Here is a 17,433-nt window from a genome sequence, read left to right on the forward strand (position 1 = left end):
ACGCACTTTCCACTTCTCCCCCTTCCATGCATTTTTCCCCCTTTTCCCTTTTCCATGCACTTGCACGTTCTCAATGTGACTGGGCCTAGTAAGATCATTGCTTTTGTTCTCCCTGTTCCCCTTCCTTTGTCTGGTCGCACTCTGAAATGCTGGTGTATGAGCGCAATATAAATAAAATGTATCAGATCATATTATATCTGCATTTGGCATGGTTGATTGTGCCTCATTAGGTTCAAAACTAGAGTTTTGTAGGGCTCGACTATGATTATATCATGGTACATGGATACCACAGTGAGAATGAGAGTAAGCAAGAAACATGGCTATGCAGAAGAAGCCACCTGTTAGGGGCCCTGAAACCATATATTATTTCATCTGCATGTCGCAGATTTCTGTATTTATTTAGAAAAGCCAAGTGCTTTCTCCCCCAATCTGATAACATTCAAAGTTCCACTTACGCAAGCAATCGTATATTACTAGATATGTCCCAGTTGACCTGCAGCATTCGCATGATGGTGCAAATAAATATTCCACCAATAATGGGCCACAGTTGACTGAGGAAGAAATAAAACATTTGTTAAGGGCTTAATACAATTCTGAAAACTGATGGTACTTAGACAGCATTCCTCTGAAGGTTGTCATCCAAGTAAAGACCACTATGAATGAAGGATGCAAACAGTTTTAAATTGAAAATTAGTCTATTGATGGGATTTCATTTAATATATGGTGGCTACTCTACATAACCTACACTTTGACTTCACAGTGCTAGGATTATTTCATCCATGTGATATGGGATAGTATTATGGTTTTATACCGGTATACACTGGATTCACATCATATGGGAATCACAACTGTAGAAGGATGCAGAGATTGGCTCAAGCTATTCCATTATACCTAATATTAAAGACAAAAGCCCATGGTAGGTATCAACGCTAGTAAAGATTCAATGCCTGTCCATTTTGGGCCAAATATTGTTCACAGAAGGACTCCTATTAATGACATTATGGCAAAAGGTGCTCTTTGTCAATGATATTGGTCTAGGAAGGGCCTTGCTAGACTGACTCTTGCGATGGATATGTTCACATAAAAAAACTGTCAATATTATGTAATACTGTTAAATAAAAGTTAAGGAGAAACTCTGCAGCAGTTATCAAATATGTCTTCTTTGAAATAATATGCTGGAAGATAAATACTAATTTTATGGCTATTCCATCTACACTATTGCATAAAACAAATAGATTAGATTTAATACAACATCTCACAAATATGGTGGTGGGTCAAAATACCATATGAACTGTGACAAGGTCAACCATGTAAAGACTTCGGACAATATTGAAATGCTGAGCCTTGTTATGCAGATGTTTGGAGGAATTACTTTGTAAAAAAACTTAATTACCATATCTACAGACTGATATAAAGGAAGATTTTTGTTGAAGGTATCTTGGAGGGGATGATCTAGTACTAATCATAGCGGTGACACACATTAGGAGTAGTATGGTCTGGAACTGTAGAGGAAATATAAAGAAAATGTTTAGAACTTTATTCTTTTCTTTTTTAAACATTTTTGAATTGAAAGTGTGTGTTTTGTGAAGTCTTAAGTCACTAGTGAACAGTGAATCTTGAATGGAATATTATCTGGTGGAGCTATGGATCTTTGAATTCAGTATTAATGTAATTGTCAAAATCATGTGTTGCCTTGTTTTGTAATCCAAGTTTCAATACACATCATCAGAAAAGGCTAAATGCAGGCATTTGTCTTGGAATCGGGAAGGGGCTAAAGGCAAGCAATACAAAGAATGTTAGAGACAATAAAATAAGGCTACCCGTTGAAATGTTTGCCAAATAAGCAGCTCTGACAAATGTTGCTGCATTTATGTCGTCTTGACAGATGGGGGGGCGGAGCCGTCAGGATAGTACATTACAAATAAAAGAGTGGGGGATGTTGTGAAACTACTGAGTCTATATGAAAGGAGGGGTAGTGCTGGTGGTGCATCTGGGGACACCACAGTCAAGGTACTTGTGCTGTATATTTTTGGGTTACTAATAATATTGAGGTCTCCATCATGTTGATATATGGTTGAATGGGCTTACTTTGACTGCCCATTTGTTGGAGGAGAGATATGTGCCTCTCGCCTCTCCCTTGCCATGTATCCTGAGTCATCTACTCCGAGTTTGATGGCCTGAACCAATCAACATGTCCGGAGTACTTCATCATTCAGAGAAAGTTAGGAACCATTAATTAATGGGCTTCTCCCTGAGAATTTGGCATAAAGAACTGGGTAAAGAACAACGTGGTCTCCATTTAACTCCTCCTAGCATACAAAAGAAGAGATCAAGCAACATCCATTTGAGATCCTAATACTTATGGAGAAGATTAGGATTGGAGATGCTTTGGGGTTGTAGAGATGACTCCTTTTTAGCCAAATATGGTTGCGATGTGGATTGCAAGTGGGTGGTCAGCTATCCTACATGGACCTGCGTAATACCCTCAGGGACTGTGTTGGGCCAGGAATTTAAGAATTGGCACAATCTACTTGGGAGCAGATCATGTTTACTAATTGCAAAGTAAATCACAAAAGCAAACCTCTGTACATTACTCTTTTCAGACAACAGAGTTAGAAAGCTCAATGGGCAGAAACACCCCATAATATTGACTAGGTTACACCATACTTTATTCGGACTCCCTGGTGGATGCATCCTTTAAAATTTAGAAATAGAGACATTCAAATCAAATGAATAAAGAGATTATACCGGTCCCCGTCCAGCTGGGCAGCCAAGGGACTGGCATCCTAGACCAATTGTTGCCATGGTTGCTGCAAAAAAGGTACGTTGGGTCATGGGTTTTGGTCATGTCTCAAGGTCCAAAGGTTTTTGAAGCAGTCCTGGTTGCTTTTGTCCATAATAGTGGACGGTCATGAAGTGTACTTCCAGATGACTGTTTATTGGCCAAAGTACCCCCTGCTAACCACTGGAGTTGGCATTGTGCTTTTAGCAGCATGGAAGGTGCAGCTTGGAAGGCCACTGAGAAAGATGACATTGCCTGCTCAGAGACGATCCCATCCTAGATTGGCTCCCTAGAGAGCGAGGACAAGACATTGCACTTACATGGTGCATATAATATGGCCACTGCACGAGGAGTGTGTGTGCTGGTGGAATAGAAGTGAACATGCAGCAAGAATGGGGTATACTAACCTGATTTTTAAGGGATCCCTACTTTTCCACTTTCATGTACGCTCCTTAACAGTGCCCAGAAAGAGTGAAATAATTGAACACCCAGGGACTGCAGCTTCTGTAGTGCCAGTTCCAGAGCCTGGTACGTGCACTGACAACTGTCCTATGTATTATAACGGATAGTGTAGAAATGATATATTGCAAAAAGAAATACAAAGGATTTAGGTGTCCAATGTTATTGTTGGATTGCTGTGTTCAAACCTTTTAATGGAACATGTAGTCATATTCCAAAAATGTTATGAGTGCATATTGATACGCTTTCTTGCTTACGAGTGTTAGAGCACAGGATGGGGATTTGCACGATTGTTCATGAACCCATGTCTCACAACGTTGCCGGACATGGCATTATTAATTTAGTACAAAGTACTGTTAGTCCAAAGTATGTACCGATGCCTGGATTAGTGGGATGTGGAGAAGTTATCTAATATAGATATGAATAGATACATATATTTAAATAAGCATTCAATCAATCAACACTGAGAAAGATCAAGCCAGACCGAGCATATGTCTCACTAAAGTATTTGAAATAGTACGTAAAAAAGGCAGAGCAAGGTCTGTTCCTTGCCATTCAATAGGCTCCCTGCAAGTATGGATTACAATGACATTTCTCCAACAAACACTACACCTGCATTCCTACATAATCATCTTAAATATCTCTACAGCCATTGTTTCAGTCAGTAAATACTGCCCATAACACAATATTGTCCATCAGTGTTAATAAATAGTGCAGGCCACATGTTAATACTACAAAGTAGAGAAGCTCCTAAGAGCCTGATTCTTAACTAAGAGATACACACTAGAAGCCCAGCTGCTGGACATGTTATTGTAATGTATGAGGTCAGCGCCGCTGGCAGACATCCTGCTGGTTATTGTAAAGCAAACTGTGTAATTAATGAGCCTCTTCTTCGTGAAATAATTTAGTCTAGAAGGATAGAACGCAGTAACATCCATGGTTGCCTCGCCTGCCCATATGTTGGTATTTTGCAATTCAGGATGGAGTAGGTATGATCATGGAAAGCACCGACTATTCAAAGGAGTCTTGCATAGATCATTTTGAAATCAATACTAGCTGACAGCATCACAATAGCCAGGACCATAGAGGAATGGGATAATCAATTATGTTATAAACAAGGTTAAGGCTATTGCATTCAATCTACTCCGTTTTATTTATTTACCCCACAATGTCCCAAAACTCAGTATACAGTAAAACACCAAGCCACTGTGGAAATTATACGTTGTGCAAGTGTTCACCACAATCCATGACTGTGTAATTTACAAGACCAAAGAGACGAAAATAATGCAAGCGTTGGTGAACCACTGATTTATGAAAGTCGCCTCCTATGTCTCTCACTGCTACGTGACACCAAAGCCATCTCCTGGAATGCTTTACTGTGATGATGAAATGGATCATCATTATCGGGTCAATTATGGTAATTAATCACAAGGTATGCAATATACAATTCACATTAACCACTGGAAGGTCAGAAACTTACACTTTAAAGGGCAGCCGTGGGTCTGAAGTCAAGGTGATCTTAAAAGTAGCTTTAGACCTAAGAGAATAACAAAGCATAACATAGATAAGATATTAGTTGCATTTGCTGTTATAAGAGTGGGCTATTAAAAATGCAGAAGTGGTCAATATACGTTGATGGCGATCATGTTCATTAGAAGGATTATACATTGAATAACAGCTTGGATTACAAGAGTAGGGTCAGTTTATTTACAGAATGGCATGGATTCATTTTAGGTTATCAATCTAAATCCTATTTTATTTCTTCCAATTGTGTGAACTACTTGGCAACCCATGTGACTCAGCTGATACAGGTTCAACTATATTAAAAGCAAAAAAAAGTTAGATAGTTGTGTGCCGTTTACCACTTTATTCTGCAGCTTTAAATTCGCAATAAAGCACTATGAAATTACACAGAATAGCAGGTTGCTTTGGGTTAAAACTGCATGTGATGATACTTCCTTTGATGTCATTAAGTGGGTCAACTTTTTTTTACTTCTCCAGCAAAAGTCCCATTGCCAATAGGGAGTATTTCATAAGGGAGTACAAGGCATAAAATAGGCAGTCTCGCATAGCAATTTTCTATGCAATTATGTGGGTTTGCTAATCAAATGGACACCTGTGTAGCAAGGTTAGCTATTTAAGTTGCCCTCTTCAATGAAAGTACAGCTTGCCCTGCATTCCTCTCTTGCCCTTAATGCTCACATCACCCTATTTTCTCTGTTCACTTCAACTGCTAATGGTGAGAAAGTGCAGGAGTAATCATCTCCCCCACTCTTAAGTGCCAAAGGCATATGTGGGAGTGCTAGGCAAGACTATCTTTTTCAAAGAATTGCAAATCAGAGGTAATCGGATGATACTTTTATTTAGCGTTCTATATCCGGTCTGGCAAAGACCAATATGTGTCAACTTTATATTCTTTTTAAATACAGTCATGCAATTCCATTCCTAAAGTGTAAGTTGTTACATAATGCATAATTACAGTACTGATACTGTAAAACACTGCACCATCTCAATGTTTTACAGTTTAGGTTGTGTAAGATGCATCATATTGACGAATCAACACTTTTGAAAATAGATGATCAAATGCTTTTGAAGGCAAACCTAGTTCTGTAACCGGCAGGTTGCATTCATCTTGCAACTGGTGTTTAACCCATGAGCAAACCCATACTACTTGACATTCTATACTATCCTGTTACTCAATACAAAGTAACCGGAAAGTGAGATGACCACAAACTACAATATTCCACCTAGTCTGCCCAGTTCTCTGCCTGCTTTACAATCCACTGTGCTTAGTCTCTTTCCTGCCTCTTACATAATGAATACACAAAGCTAACTAGATGCTTACGCAAAAGAAGTGATCAATAGTTCCATCCAGTCTATACATCTACAGATCTACTGCAATACCAAACACTGTAGTTAGCCTCTACAACTCGCTTTGGTTTACAATTATGGTTGTATTATATATTACCACCTGCAGGAGACAGCTGGCCAAACAGTTTTCATAGTCTTTTTATCGTATGTATTTGTGTCCATTCATGCAGCCAACGTTTTACATTTTACACTCATCTATGACTTGCAAAGTCTTTTTACCCACTCGCATGGTCGAGGTAGATGTTATGAAGGGCAATTAGCATTTACAAGAGATGTTTTAAACTTGTACTTAACATTTACTTTGTTTGCAGTAAAATGTCAAATACATATTTCACTCTTGATGGCTGGCCTCTGGGTGGCAGCAGTGTGCAAATTAAAGTGGGTTGGTATTGACATGCCCCATTTTACAGAAATTGCATTTTTAATTTGTTGTCCTCCGTTGCTATGGATCAAGTGCCTTTCTCTTAGGTTGAGAAGGTAAACTAAGTTACCTGACCTGCAGGTCTAGCTGAAGTTTAAAGAATCTGTAAGGCCTGACTCCTCCTACTAATGTCTTATTTCAGCGACACGCAACACCGCTGGATTGTTTTTCCATTTCATGTCATGGTTACAAATAACTTCTAGTGAAATTAATATAAGTACGAATTTGCTAATCAAAAATATTTTCATTAGCAAACTCTGCTAATCAGTTTTTGAAAACTAATGTATGCCTTGGAGTAAAACTATATTTAGCTGTAAAACTGAAAGGTTTTTTAAAAAACATTTCTTTGCACCCGATTATTCATGCATATTCAAAAAAGGTAAATGCGTAACACTTCAGATCAGGCAGTTATAAGAATAGAGTTTTCTTCCTGTGGCACTACATGTCCCACTGGCCCAAACATATACATGGAGTTGTGTGGATGAAAATTAACAAGGGGGGTCCTTGGTGTCCCTCTGCCAGACATTAGTCCCGGTTAGGAGAGACTTACCCAGAGTCTTTAGCTCACTATGTTTCAAAGATAAGAAATATCCCAAACATATCAGTCTTTGTCCTGCCCTGGGGCAGTCCAGCACCGAAATGCTAGGCAATTCTCCTCCGTACAAGAGTACCAACAGCAACTACAGACACGTGTTTCGGTCTGGTTGGAGGGTGGAGCTGTGCCTCTCCAGAAATAGAGGGCAAGGGGTCCACGTCTGGATTCCCCTAGTAACTTAGAGTGAGACCCAACGTTACTTAAATATGCAAATTAACAAGGGGGTCCTGGGAGTCCCTCTGCCAGACATTAGTCCTGGTTAGGAGAGACTTACCCAGAGTCGATAGCTCACTATCTTTTACAGAGAAGAAATATCCCAAACATATCAGTCTTTGTCCTGCCCTGGGGCAGTCCAGCACTGAAATGCTAGGCAATTCTCCTCCGAACAAGAGTACCAGGCAATTCTCCTCGGAACAAGAGTACCAACTTTCAGAGTCTTTAGAAAGGGATAAGGCTCCTATGTGTCTGCTTTTCTATATTTGTTGGGAGTATTTCTACTCCCTAGTTTTATTTCTTGGGAGTATTTGCTTATTTTCTGGGAGTAAAAGTGTCTGAGACACCCCTTTTTCTGTAGGGCTGAATACAAGGTATTGATGCTTTACGATTGATAGCTAAAATAGAAACCATGCATAGTTTCACCATTATAGGGCAATTTTCCAGTAACGTGGGATCTCTGGAGGCCTTAGACATCCCAAATTGAAGTGTAATGATAAGCCTTTGTGATTGGTGTCTGCCATATTTAGGAAAGTGATTGGAGTATATTCCTAAACGAACATGTGGAACTGGTGTTTCAAGAGGGTGAATTGTATTCTTAGAGAATAGTGAGCGAGGAAGGCCCTACTATCCCACCATTCAAAACAAACAGAATTCCTGACCCCACGTCTGTGAAGTATTTGTAATCAAATAAACCAAAACAAAACATTTTTGTATCTATGCCCAAGCTAAGAACTAATAGTATGTCACAGATAGTGTCCAACTTTTTAGAAATTAATTATCCCAAGAATAAGAGAGCCATATGTTGACACAATATTTTCATCTGATGCCAAGGTTTAAGAGAAAACTAAGCACACTGTTTTGTTTCAGACTGTATTTGAGAAACAGTTTGTTTTATTTATTTTTTACTCAAACAACCAATTTCCAAGTGTAAGTTTACATTGTGGAGTATTTTATTCCATTGCCTAGAACCGTCATTCATATTTGTTTTTATATGTACAGATGTCTGTGTGCATTGGAATGAAAACTGTAGTGAGACAATAGCAGTAGGCAAGCCGCCTGCATTTCAGGCAACCAACATGGAGTTTATCTAGCAGGAGCTGGTAGTAGCTCCTAGGTGCCATGCTTTTCATATAACCAGCAGTTATTTATTCATCATGGCCTACGAGCCATTAAGATCCATCTTCATGGGTGGAGTGCCTGAAAGATGGAGGAACTTGCTTTTCCCCAAACTATGGAAGCCACCTAAAAATAATTATTCCTTGAACCTCTCTTTCCATTGATATGTTGCTAGGTCTTGTACTGCTGTCTATCTGTCGAATCCTCTGTCTATTGCCATGTTGCTTTAAATGTCTTCACTTTTTACGGACTCTTTAAATTGCTTTTCTTATCGTTTCTTTTACATTTCTTTTCTGTCAGTTATTCCATTTGCTGCAACCTCTCATTTAGACATTACCTATGTTTGCTGCTACTACACAACTTTGCCACTACATCTGTTGCAGGCAACATTTGCATCTATGCTGCCACCTCTTTTCAGTGATGTGCCTCGCTCACTGTTTCTCTCTGCTGCTCCTACGGAACGAGGTGCTAATATGTAGACTGTAACAAATCTACCTTCCATTTGATATGCAACTATAACTGTGCCCAGTACATATGAATATTAAATATTTTACATGTCTTCTATAGGTTTAATATTGCACCTTTTATGCAAAGTCCAAGGCACATAGTTAATGTCAGCTATGCAGCCCTATGTGTGCATTGGCCACTTTTACTCCCTACAAATAGGCAAAACCAAAAAACAAGGAATAAAATAACTATCAAAATAATAGGAATCAGACACGTACAACTTTGTGCCACTGCTTTCACCCACAGAGCTTCATGGATATGTTTGGACACGCCGTGCACGGAGTAACACAGGAATACAAGACTAATATTACCGCATGATTGGAAGTAAACGTGCATCTTTTAATGTGCAAATGAATAATTATTACAAAAACATTTCTGTTTTTCAGTTAAAATATTTTTACTCGCCTTATAAAATACTCCCATTGGGAATTGGTATTACATTTTTACTCCTAAAAAATCATTTACTCCAAATTTTAAAAAATAGGGAGTAACATTCTCCAATTCCCAAATCTTATCTGGAGCACGGCAGATAAGTATATCTGTATGGCACCAGTTGGCTTGGGTAGCCAAACGTAAATCCTGGTAGCCGTTGGTGTCAAGCTAACCAGGATCCTCTAATCCCTGTCCAGCAGCTAAATAGCTCGTAACTCCCAGCAATTTCAAATCCTAATTTACTTTTCTTGTTATTTTTTTTAAATAAAAAAAAAATATTTGAATTAAAAAAACAGCCCGTTTCTTGTACTAGATTGTGAGGTGGGATTGTCACGGTGGTGGGATTAGATCAGGGATATTTCTCGATAAATGAAAAAACCATTAGACATGAAAATATATTCTTTAATTAGATATCATTAAAGGTCACTCTAGAATGGTAATTCTGTGACTGACCAGCCTGAGCCAAGAATGGCATAGTCAGGAATAGACTGTGCATAAAGGTGAACATTGTTAATAACGGAAAGGTAAGGGAGTGGTCAAACTGGTACAGTAAAATTAAAAAGGCCTGGCGCCTTGCTGTCAAAAAAGGCTATTGCTGTTCCAGGTCATACTAGACTTTATTGTAGTCCACAGTGAGACAGGATGGTGCCTTACTTGGAAGTAGCACTTCTATAGTGAGAAAATATTGCAAGGCCTACCCGAGCAGGATATGTTCATTAGACTAAGTGAACAACATTGGTAGATGTCCAACCAAACAGGGTAAGATTGGAGAGATGTGCCAGATTTCTGCCGTTCTCAAGGCATAAATTAATTTTTAAAAATTAATTAGAAGAGTTTGCTAATTAATGTTTTCTTGATTAGCAAAAAAACCTATTTAATTAGCAATGTTGTGCTAATATATTTTATGCCACCAGAGGTTATGTGCACACAAGACATAAAATGATTAACGGTACAGCATTTTTGTGTACCAGTGAAGACAGACATTAGTGTGATGAGTGTGTGTAAAACATATGAATGGACATAAATAAATAGATATGATAAGGATCTAAAAAAGGTTTTCAGAGCAAGGCTCTGTACAGCTGGGTTTGGTCTGTGTTGCACGGGGCAGTGTCCTATATATTGTATGTTTGACTCATCATTTGCTGTGAAAGGAGAGGTTCAGAGGTTTCATGAATCAAACACAAAAATGTTAACGATAAATCATAGCCTGATAGCAGCTTTTTTCAATATAGAATTAAATACCATCTTTGGGGGAGGGCAGGGCCACCAACTGCCGTCAGGCCAGGGTCAAGTAGGCCCAGGTGCAGCATTCCAGCCCTGCGTACTGCGAGAAACCAGAAGGTGTCTCACCAGCTAGTCCCCGGGAGTCTCTCTCTGTCTGTCTCTATCTCTCTCTCTCTCTCTCAGGTGGCCAGGGCACGGCCATCGCCTTTGGATCTAGACCCTGGGGGTGGACCAGTGCGGGAGGATCACCTGGGTGAGGGGTCTTCGGGGAGTGGGACACCTGATGGCGAGATGAAGTAGCCCTCTCTTCCCTGCAACACTTTCACACAGACAGCCTGCTGTGGGTGAAAACAGACTCACACCCCAACCCGTGTACCTGACATGTCCCACTACTATGGTCAGGCAAGGTCAGGCAATTGATGGTAATCATTTACACCCGACTTCCATTAAACTTCCCCACATAGATAAAAGGCGGAGCACGAGAGCACAGTGTGAGCGAGGCAAAGCACACAAAGAAACAGCAGTTTTGAAATGGCAGCTGAACAAGGGGAGAAAGACGGCAAACCATGAACGGTGCACAAAGAGGGAGATACCCTTGACCTTTCCGGTGGAAAGCCTTTACTTTCTAAACCCCTTTGTGTTTCGGAGCAAAAGGCCAAGAAACCACACTGAAGAATCTTGTATTGTGTGTCGGAGATACCCGGGGACCTCCTGCATGGCTGATTGAGTAGGAGAGAAGCAACAGCCGCAGTGGTACTGTCCTTGGCTCCAAGATCAAAGAAAGATCAACACAGCCAATGAGTTGGGGAAACCGATGCATGACCGGTCTGTGTTGAAGTCAAGGTTGCAAGTGGCAACATTGTATACAAAGAGCAAGGATAAAAATTGCTGAACGCCTGTGATGAAAGAGGCGAGGACAGCCTACGGCTGATGGATGTTTGAACTGTAGCAAAGATGATACAATATTTGTGACAGAGTGGTCCGGCACTGCAAGAGAGCTCAATAGAAGGTCTCTGTAAGATATTCAGCCGAGAAGTGGCAGAAGCGAAAGTAAAAGATAAAGAATAAGAATTGGTGTTAATCGAAGTGGCCCTAACACGGTTTAAGGAAAACCCATTGTACAATTGAAAGTCTGCGGTTTCTGATACAAAGGGATCGCAGCCCGAACAAGGGGGAGCCAAGGTCCATGCCCGAATGAGGGAGACCAATTGTGAATCTGTGAATGTGAAAATCCTGATAAGAAAAGAACTTTGGCTTCTGTTTGTTACGTCAGACCCTCTGCAATAAGAGACTGTCATTGGGAGAGAGACTTTGGCAGAAGGCACCGATACCTATGCTTTTTTTTATTGGCTATTCATGGTTATACAAAGAAAAACCTTTAAGCCATTTTTTCCAACGTCTAAAATCCAAAATAAAAAAATCTGTAGAAACTTAATGCATATCCAGTGTACAGTTTAGTTTGTTTGGTATGCTATCAATCCTGTTCTCTGGGTCCAAAATTAAGTGTCTCTTGAAGATAGCGACGACCAATTTGACGAATGCCAAAGTAAATTAAACTCACTCCCCTGCCATTACGATTTTCCACCATGCTTCTTTAGGTCTGAGGCCATACTTCTTGACCACTTCCGACATGAGTTTCAACCTTAGCTCCTTGGATGCAGAACATGACATTACTAGAAGATTAGGAGTTTCGATTGTTGAGTCTTCTTGGCACAATCGAAAGATCAGGGTTCCCCCACCAAGTTTTCGTGGTCTCAGAATTTCCCTAGTCAGAAACAGGTTAAGGCGAATTCTCAAAAAAAACAACTAGGAAAGAGCTGTAGATATTTTGGCAAACTATTCAGCCTTTTTTCCTCTTCCAGTGGCTTTCCATAGATTTTGAACAATTGCCTTTTATCATGAGTCTGGATCCAAATCCTGCATATTTCTATTTACTTGGTCTGGATTTTGCAGGAGTGAGGTATTGGTTTCTCACAAATCTGAAAGTACATTTATACAAGCATCTTCCCATTCTCTTAGGGAACACTACGATTTTTTTTTTAGGACTCTCTGTAGAACCCTGAAACCACCCCTCGGCTTGCCTTCTCTGCATTTCCTGAAAAGCTGAAGGGATTTCCACGTAATTATGGCCCGAGTGACGTTAGGCCAAGTTCCATTCGTATGGCCTGTACTGGATCACTGTTAGGTAGACCTAAAACCTTCTTCCAGAATATGCCTTCGATCATTTGCCAGTTTTTAACATCAAAGTTCAAAGAGGTCTCAGCTCCATATGTTAGAATGGGTCTAGTTTTCATTCTATGAAAGGTGACCACCGGGATCCTCGAGAAGCCACAGACCTTTTCAAAAGTATTCAGCCTTGTGCTGCTACGTTCTTTGCTTTGCGCAGTAATTCTAGGAGCATTGCACGTGCTAGTATTTAAACGCACACCCAGGTAGGTGAGAGATTTTACCTCCGGGATTTTCTCACCCTGCAAATAGCAGGTTTTTGAGCTTTTCTTTCTTCCGTTCGTTGGTTCTCCAAAGGCCATAATCCTTGATTTAGCAGGATTTATCAGGAAGCCGTTTGCTGAAATATATGCTTGCAATGCATCTAGTTGCCTCTGGAGGCCTACTAGCGTTTGGTCAGCCAGGACGATGTCATCTGCAATTAATAATCGCCCTACTTCTTCTGTTCCCAAGTTCGGCGGAAAGCATCTGATGCCTAGAAAAGCCTGGTCAATATCTGATATAAATAGATTAAATAATTCAGGTGCCAACTGGCACCCTTGTTTCAATCCGTTGGTTGTGTGTACCAGCCTTGATAATGTGCCCATGGTGTTAACCCTTATCCTTAACCTTGTATCTGAGTAAAAATCTTTAATTGGCTCCATGATGTTTCCTAGACAGCCCCATTGCTCCATCTTTTTCCATAGGACAGGACGCTTGATGGTATCAAAAGCTTGGGTTAAATCAACCAATGCCAAATAAGTCCTATTGGCTCTATTTCTCTTGGATCTTGACTTTAGGATGTTTATGATGAAGATGTTAAGGGACGTCCCTATACCTTTCACAAAGCCTGCTTGCCACTCATCCCTGTGGGCTGATGTTGTCCACTGCAATAAGTTCAACATTAGTGTGGCAAATATTTTTCCAGCCACGTCTAGCAACGCTATCGAACGATAGTTAGCTGGGTCCGACCGCAAACCTTTTTATAAATGGGCACAATTATCGATGACTTCCATGACAAAGGTATTTTCTTTACCTCAGCAATGTATAAGGATAGTACAGACAGATATTTTGCCCAATGAACAGGGTGTTGCCTCAACATCGAATTTGTCAGCGCATCAGACCCTGGGGCTCGTGGGTTACTATATTTGTTGATAATCGCCAGGATAGATTCTGGAGTTAGCGCAACACCATCCCACAATATTTCTTTAGGTTCTCCTGCTGGATTACATGAAGGCTCCTTGTCCAAGAATTTCTTAGAAGTGTTCGGTCCAGGTTGCTGCTGTAATGAGGTTTACTAGAAATGCTTCCTGCAGCAAATCTAGCCAATATATTATTGACCAGATTTCGCCCATATTACGAGATTTTATCTTCTCCAGCATAGCTTCTGCATCATTTCGAAGCAACAATTTGCTGTGCATCTTTGCCTAATTTCTTTGCTGCTGTTGCAGTTTACGGATTTGTTCACCCACATCCTTAGGTAGCTCTTTTTTTTAAGTTTGTTGATGTTCTGTTTCATGATCTTTTTCCTCACTACAACCAAATGATCATACACATGGGTGTCATGAAACGCCTGTCGGGTGACCATCCCTTTATTCACTTCAAAATTGTTAAATAAGCAAGGATAGTCAAATCTCTCGTTTCCTCAAGTACATTTTAGCTAATTAGTTATCTCTTCCAGGTTCCTTGTAAATTGATTAATTTTGCTTAAAGGAATTCTAAAACTGTTTCGGCCTGATGTTATTTCTAAACCTTTGTGCACTTTTACGCCCCTTTCATGATAAGCCGATAGCCAAACTAAGCTTAACAGGTTATGGTCACTTGATAGCTTAGTGATTACTTACAATGTTTGTATAGATATTGGCATGTTTTTTCGACATACAGATAAAGTCCAAAATTTGACCCTTTCTTGTATATTTTCTTTCCCGGGAGGTCTCCCTCGGTACAGCTATTTAGAATTACCAGCTCTCTTGAGGCCATCATTTGTTGCCAGGACAAGCTCTGCTTTTCTGCCACAGTTGTTTGTACCAGATCCTCCTCACATAGTTCTCCATTTGCATCAAAGCATATACAATTCAAGTCACCACATAGGATAAACCATGAATCCTTACACTTTAGATGCTGTTCGTCGATCAGGTCAGCCACTTGCTCAGGGAATTCCTTACATTCGGGGTGGGCTGTGTTCCAATGCAGGTTCATAAGGACTAATGTCTTTTTGTATTTCGTCTGGACAGTAGTCAAGTTACCCACCAGCATTTGAATGTAGGGGTTTAGCGCTAATAACTCGCTGTACTCAAAGTGGAGGTGATCTTCAAACGGGCCCGACAAGGTCCTTCCCTTTGGGCCTTTGACCGCTGGGTTTAGGTAGACTTCATACCCATCTAATATCGCCCCCTTCCTTAACCATGTCTCTGTTAAACAAATGATGTCATGGTCTCCAATTGTTGCATCCCCCACAGAAAATAAATTAATAAAACCCCTTGTGTTCCAACTTGCAAGGGTCACAGGTTCCTCTTCTGTCGATTGTAGACATTATGTCATCTTAATTTTATCAGCCAAAAGACCCACCAGCAATTGTCATCAGACCCCTAATGGTCCATTGGATTCTTTTCACTCTTTTGGTTGGACCCGGGTGAGACAGTCCTCGATTCCTCTATTCGTGTGGTCCTTGGGTGGCTAGAATCCTTATGTCTATAATCTGGAGTTTCATGGCGCCATCTATTGGAATGGAGGCGGATACTTCTAGTTCTCAGGGATTTAGATCTAAAATTCTTCTCATGTACCCTTAGATGACCCCCTGCCATTGTCCCTTTCACGATCTTGTCTCTTACTTCAAGCATGATTTGGGGGCGTTCTTAGTCTAGAGGATGACAATCTGGGGTGTCTTCTTGGGGGGTCAAATTCCATCAGACCGAAGCCCATTGGTCTCAAACGACTTACTTCCTCCAACAAAAGCTGGCTAATCAGGGGCATTCAAAGGTATACTGCCACTCTGTTTTAGATGCATCAAAGAATTCCACTGTCACCAGATCGTCTGAAGTAAGGAGGCGCAGACTAGGGACATGGTGGAATAATCGAACCACGTTGGCCCTATTCAAAATAAAACCACCGTCTGATGGCTCCATCCTCTCTAACAGCAACCCATCTTGACATGTGGGATTCAATCGATGGAGTGGACAATCTTGCTTACTCCTTGCGCTATGGCTTTTCCTAGGTTGACATTCTTTGCCATGTCGTCCTTCAACAATTGCTTTCTTTGTTTGCGACAGCTTTAATGGAGAAGTTGGATAGGTTTCATGGTTGTGTCAGAGGGACTGGTCGTTAATTTCATACACCGCCCTTCTCACCATCCCTTGAATGTGGTTCTTTGCTCTCCATTGGGATTTTGCCTGGACCCATATTCATCTTTTGTTTTCATTCTTGTATTAACTCAGACTGGTTTTTTGGTGCCGTTTTTACAGAGCTTGTTTTATCTTGAAGCTTGTCTCGATTGTTAGACTGTTTATTCCCAGATTCCAGTCCACTGGCCCTTTAGTCCTCCAGAACAGGCAACAAGTTGTCCCGCCTTTGATTCGAATAGGCCGCTGTGCTACCACTTAGCTACTCTCTTTGCCAACTAATACAGGGATTCCTTGGTTTGGATGCGAATGTAAGTATATTTCCTCTGCTTTGACTCTTTCCCCCATTATCAGTAAAGGGCAGAGTAAGTCCATTCAGCCTTTTGCCCCATGTCAGTTTCTCACTTAAGTCATCGACAGTCGCCAGCTCGCCCATAGCACTGTCCTCAGTACCTGGGTCCTGGCTACAATCCTCAATATCGCCCAGATCTTGGTCAGATAAAGAATATGTTGACAGGTCACGGAGGTCTATTGAGTCCGTTTCGTCAAGTTCAGGGATCTGAGCCATTGATAGCTGTTTTATGGTTACTTCCGAAGTTGTCCTGTTATTCTCTTGTAAGCACTCAGGAATTCTCCAATTGTTTCTGTAGTTGTGGTTTGGCACGTTGATTCTTTTTACAAAAGCACAACTTCAACTTGCCCTAGATTCTGCAGGAGCTCTCATATTCTTGGTTTTTGCTGTAGGATTCTTCTCCCGAGGCTTTGACCTGACCCGTGTTGATTTTAGTTTTGGGTCGTTGATGCCCACCGAGATCTGTGGTAGCTGGGTTACACTTTTCGCTAGTAGTTTTTTTGCAATCTTTGTCAGCCGTCGTCTCTTCAATTTACTGAATGTTATTTTCCAAAAGTGAGTCAAATACTAGTTCCTATGTTGATTCAATTCTAGGTGGAACATTCTTGTTGTCATTTGTTATGATCTCTTTTTGAAGGGGGCCCACTGTGCCCAGAGACTGGGATCTCGCTCGAGTGGGGAATTGTAGAACCTCTTTTTGCCCACTATCTACTTCTAGATGATTTGTTGAGTCGTCGAAAGGAAGTGGCTTTTTCGATTGTCTTACCAAAAGTTGATTCAAGTTTCAGAGAGCTGAATATCAGGTCCATCAAAAATCCTTGATGCTCTCCTGCTCCGCTTCCTTTAATGATGGGATCCAATATAGTGTGTAAAAAGTTCAGCAACCTTCGCCGTACTATTCTCCATGCTGTTTTG

At 40.7% G+C, this 17,433-nt stretch overlaps 1 protein-coding gene across 1 annotated transcript in view; it reads right to left on the bottom strand.

The window, feature by feature from the left end:
* UFM1 (ubiquitin fold modifier 1) overlaps window positions 1-17,433 on the bottom strand; it is a 258,171-nt gene that overhangs the window by 201,259 nt on the left and 39,479 nt on the right. The window contains exon 2 of the mRNA XM_069639055.1: window positions 4,722-4,778. Within this exon, the coding sequence (XP_069495156.1) occupies window positions 4,722-4,778 (57 nt within the window). The remainder of the gene's footprint in view (window positions 1-4,721; window positions 4,779-17,433) is intronic.

This window comes from Ambystoma mexicanum, chromosome 7q (genome assembly GCF_040938575.1).
Source record: "Ambystoma mexicanum isolate Mex_15411 chromosome 7q, UKY_AmexF1_1, whole genome shotgun sequence".
Taxonomy (NCBI): Eukaryota; Metazoa; Chordata; class Amphibia; order Caudata; family Ambystomatidae; genus Ambystoma; species Ambystoma mexicanum.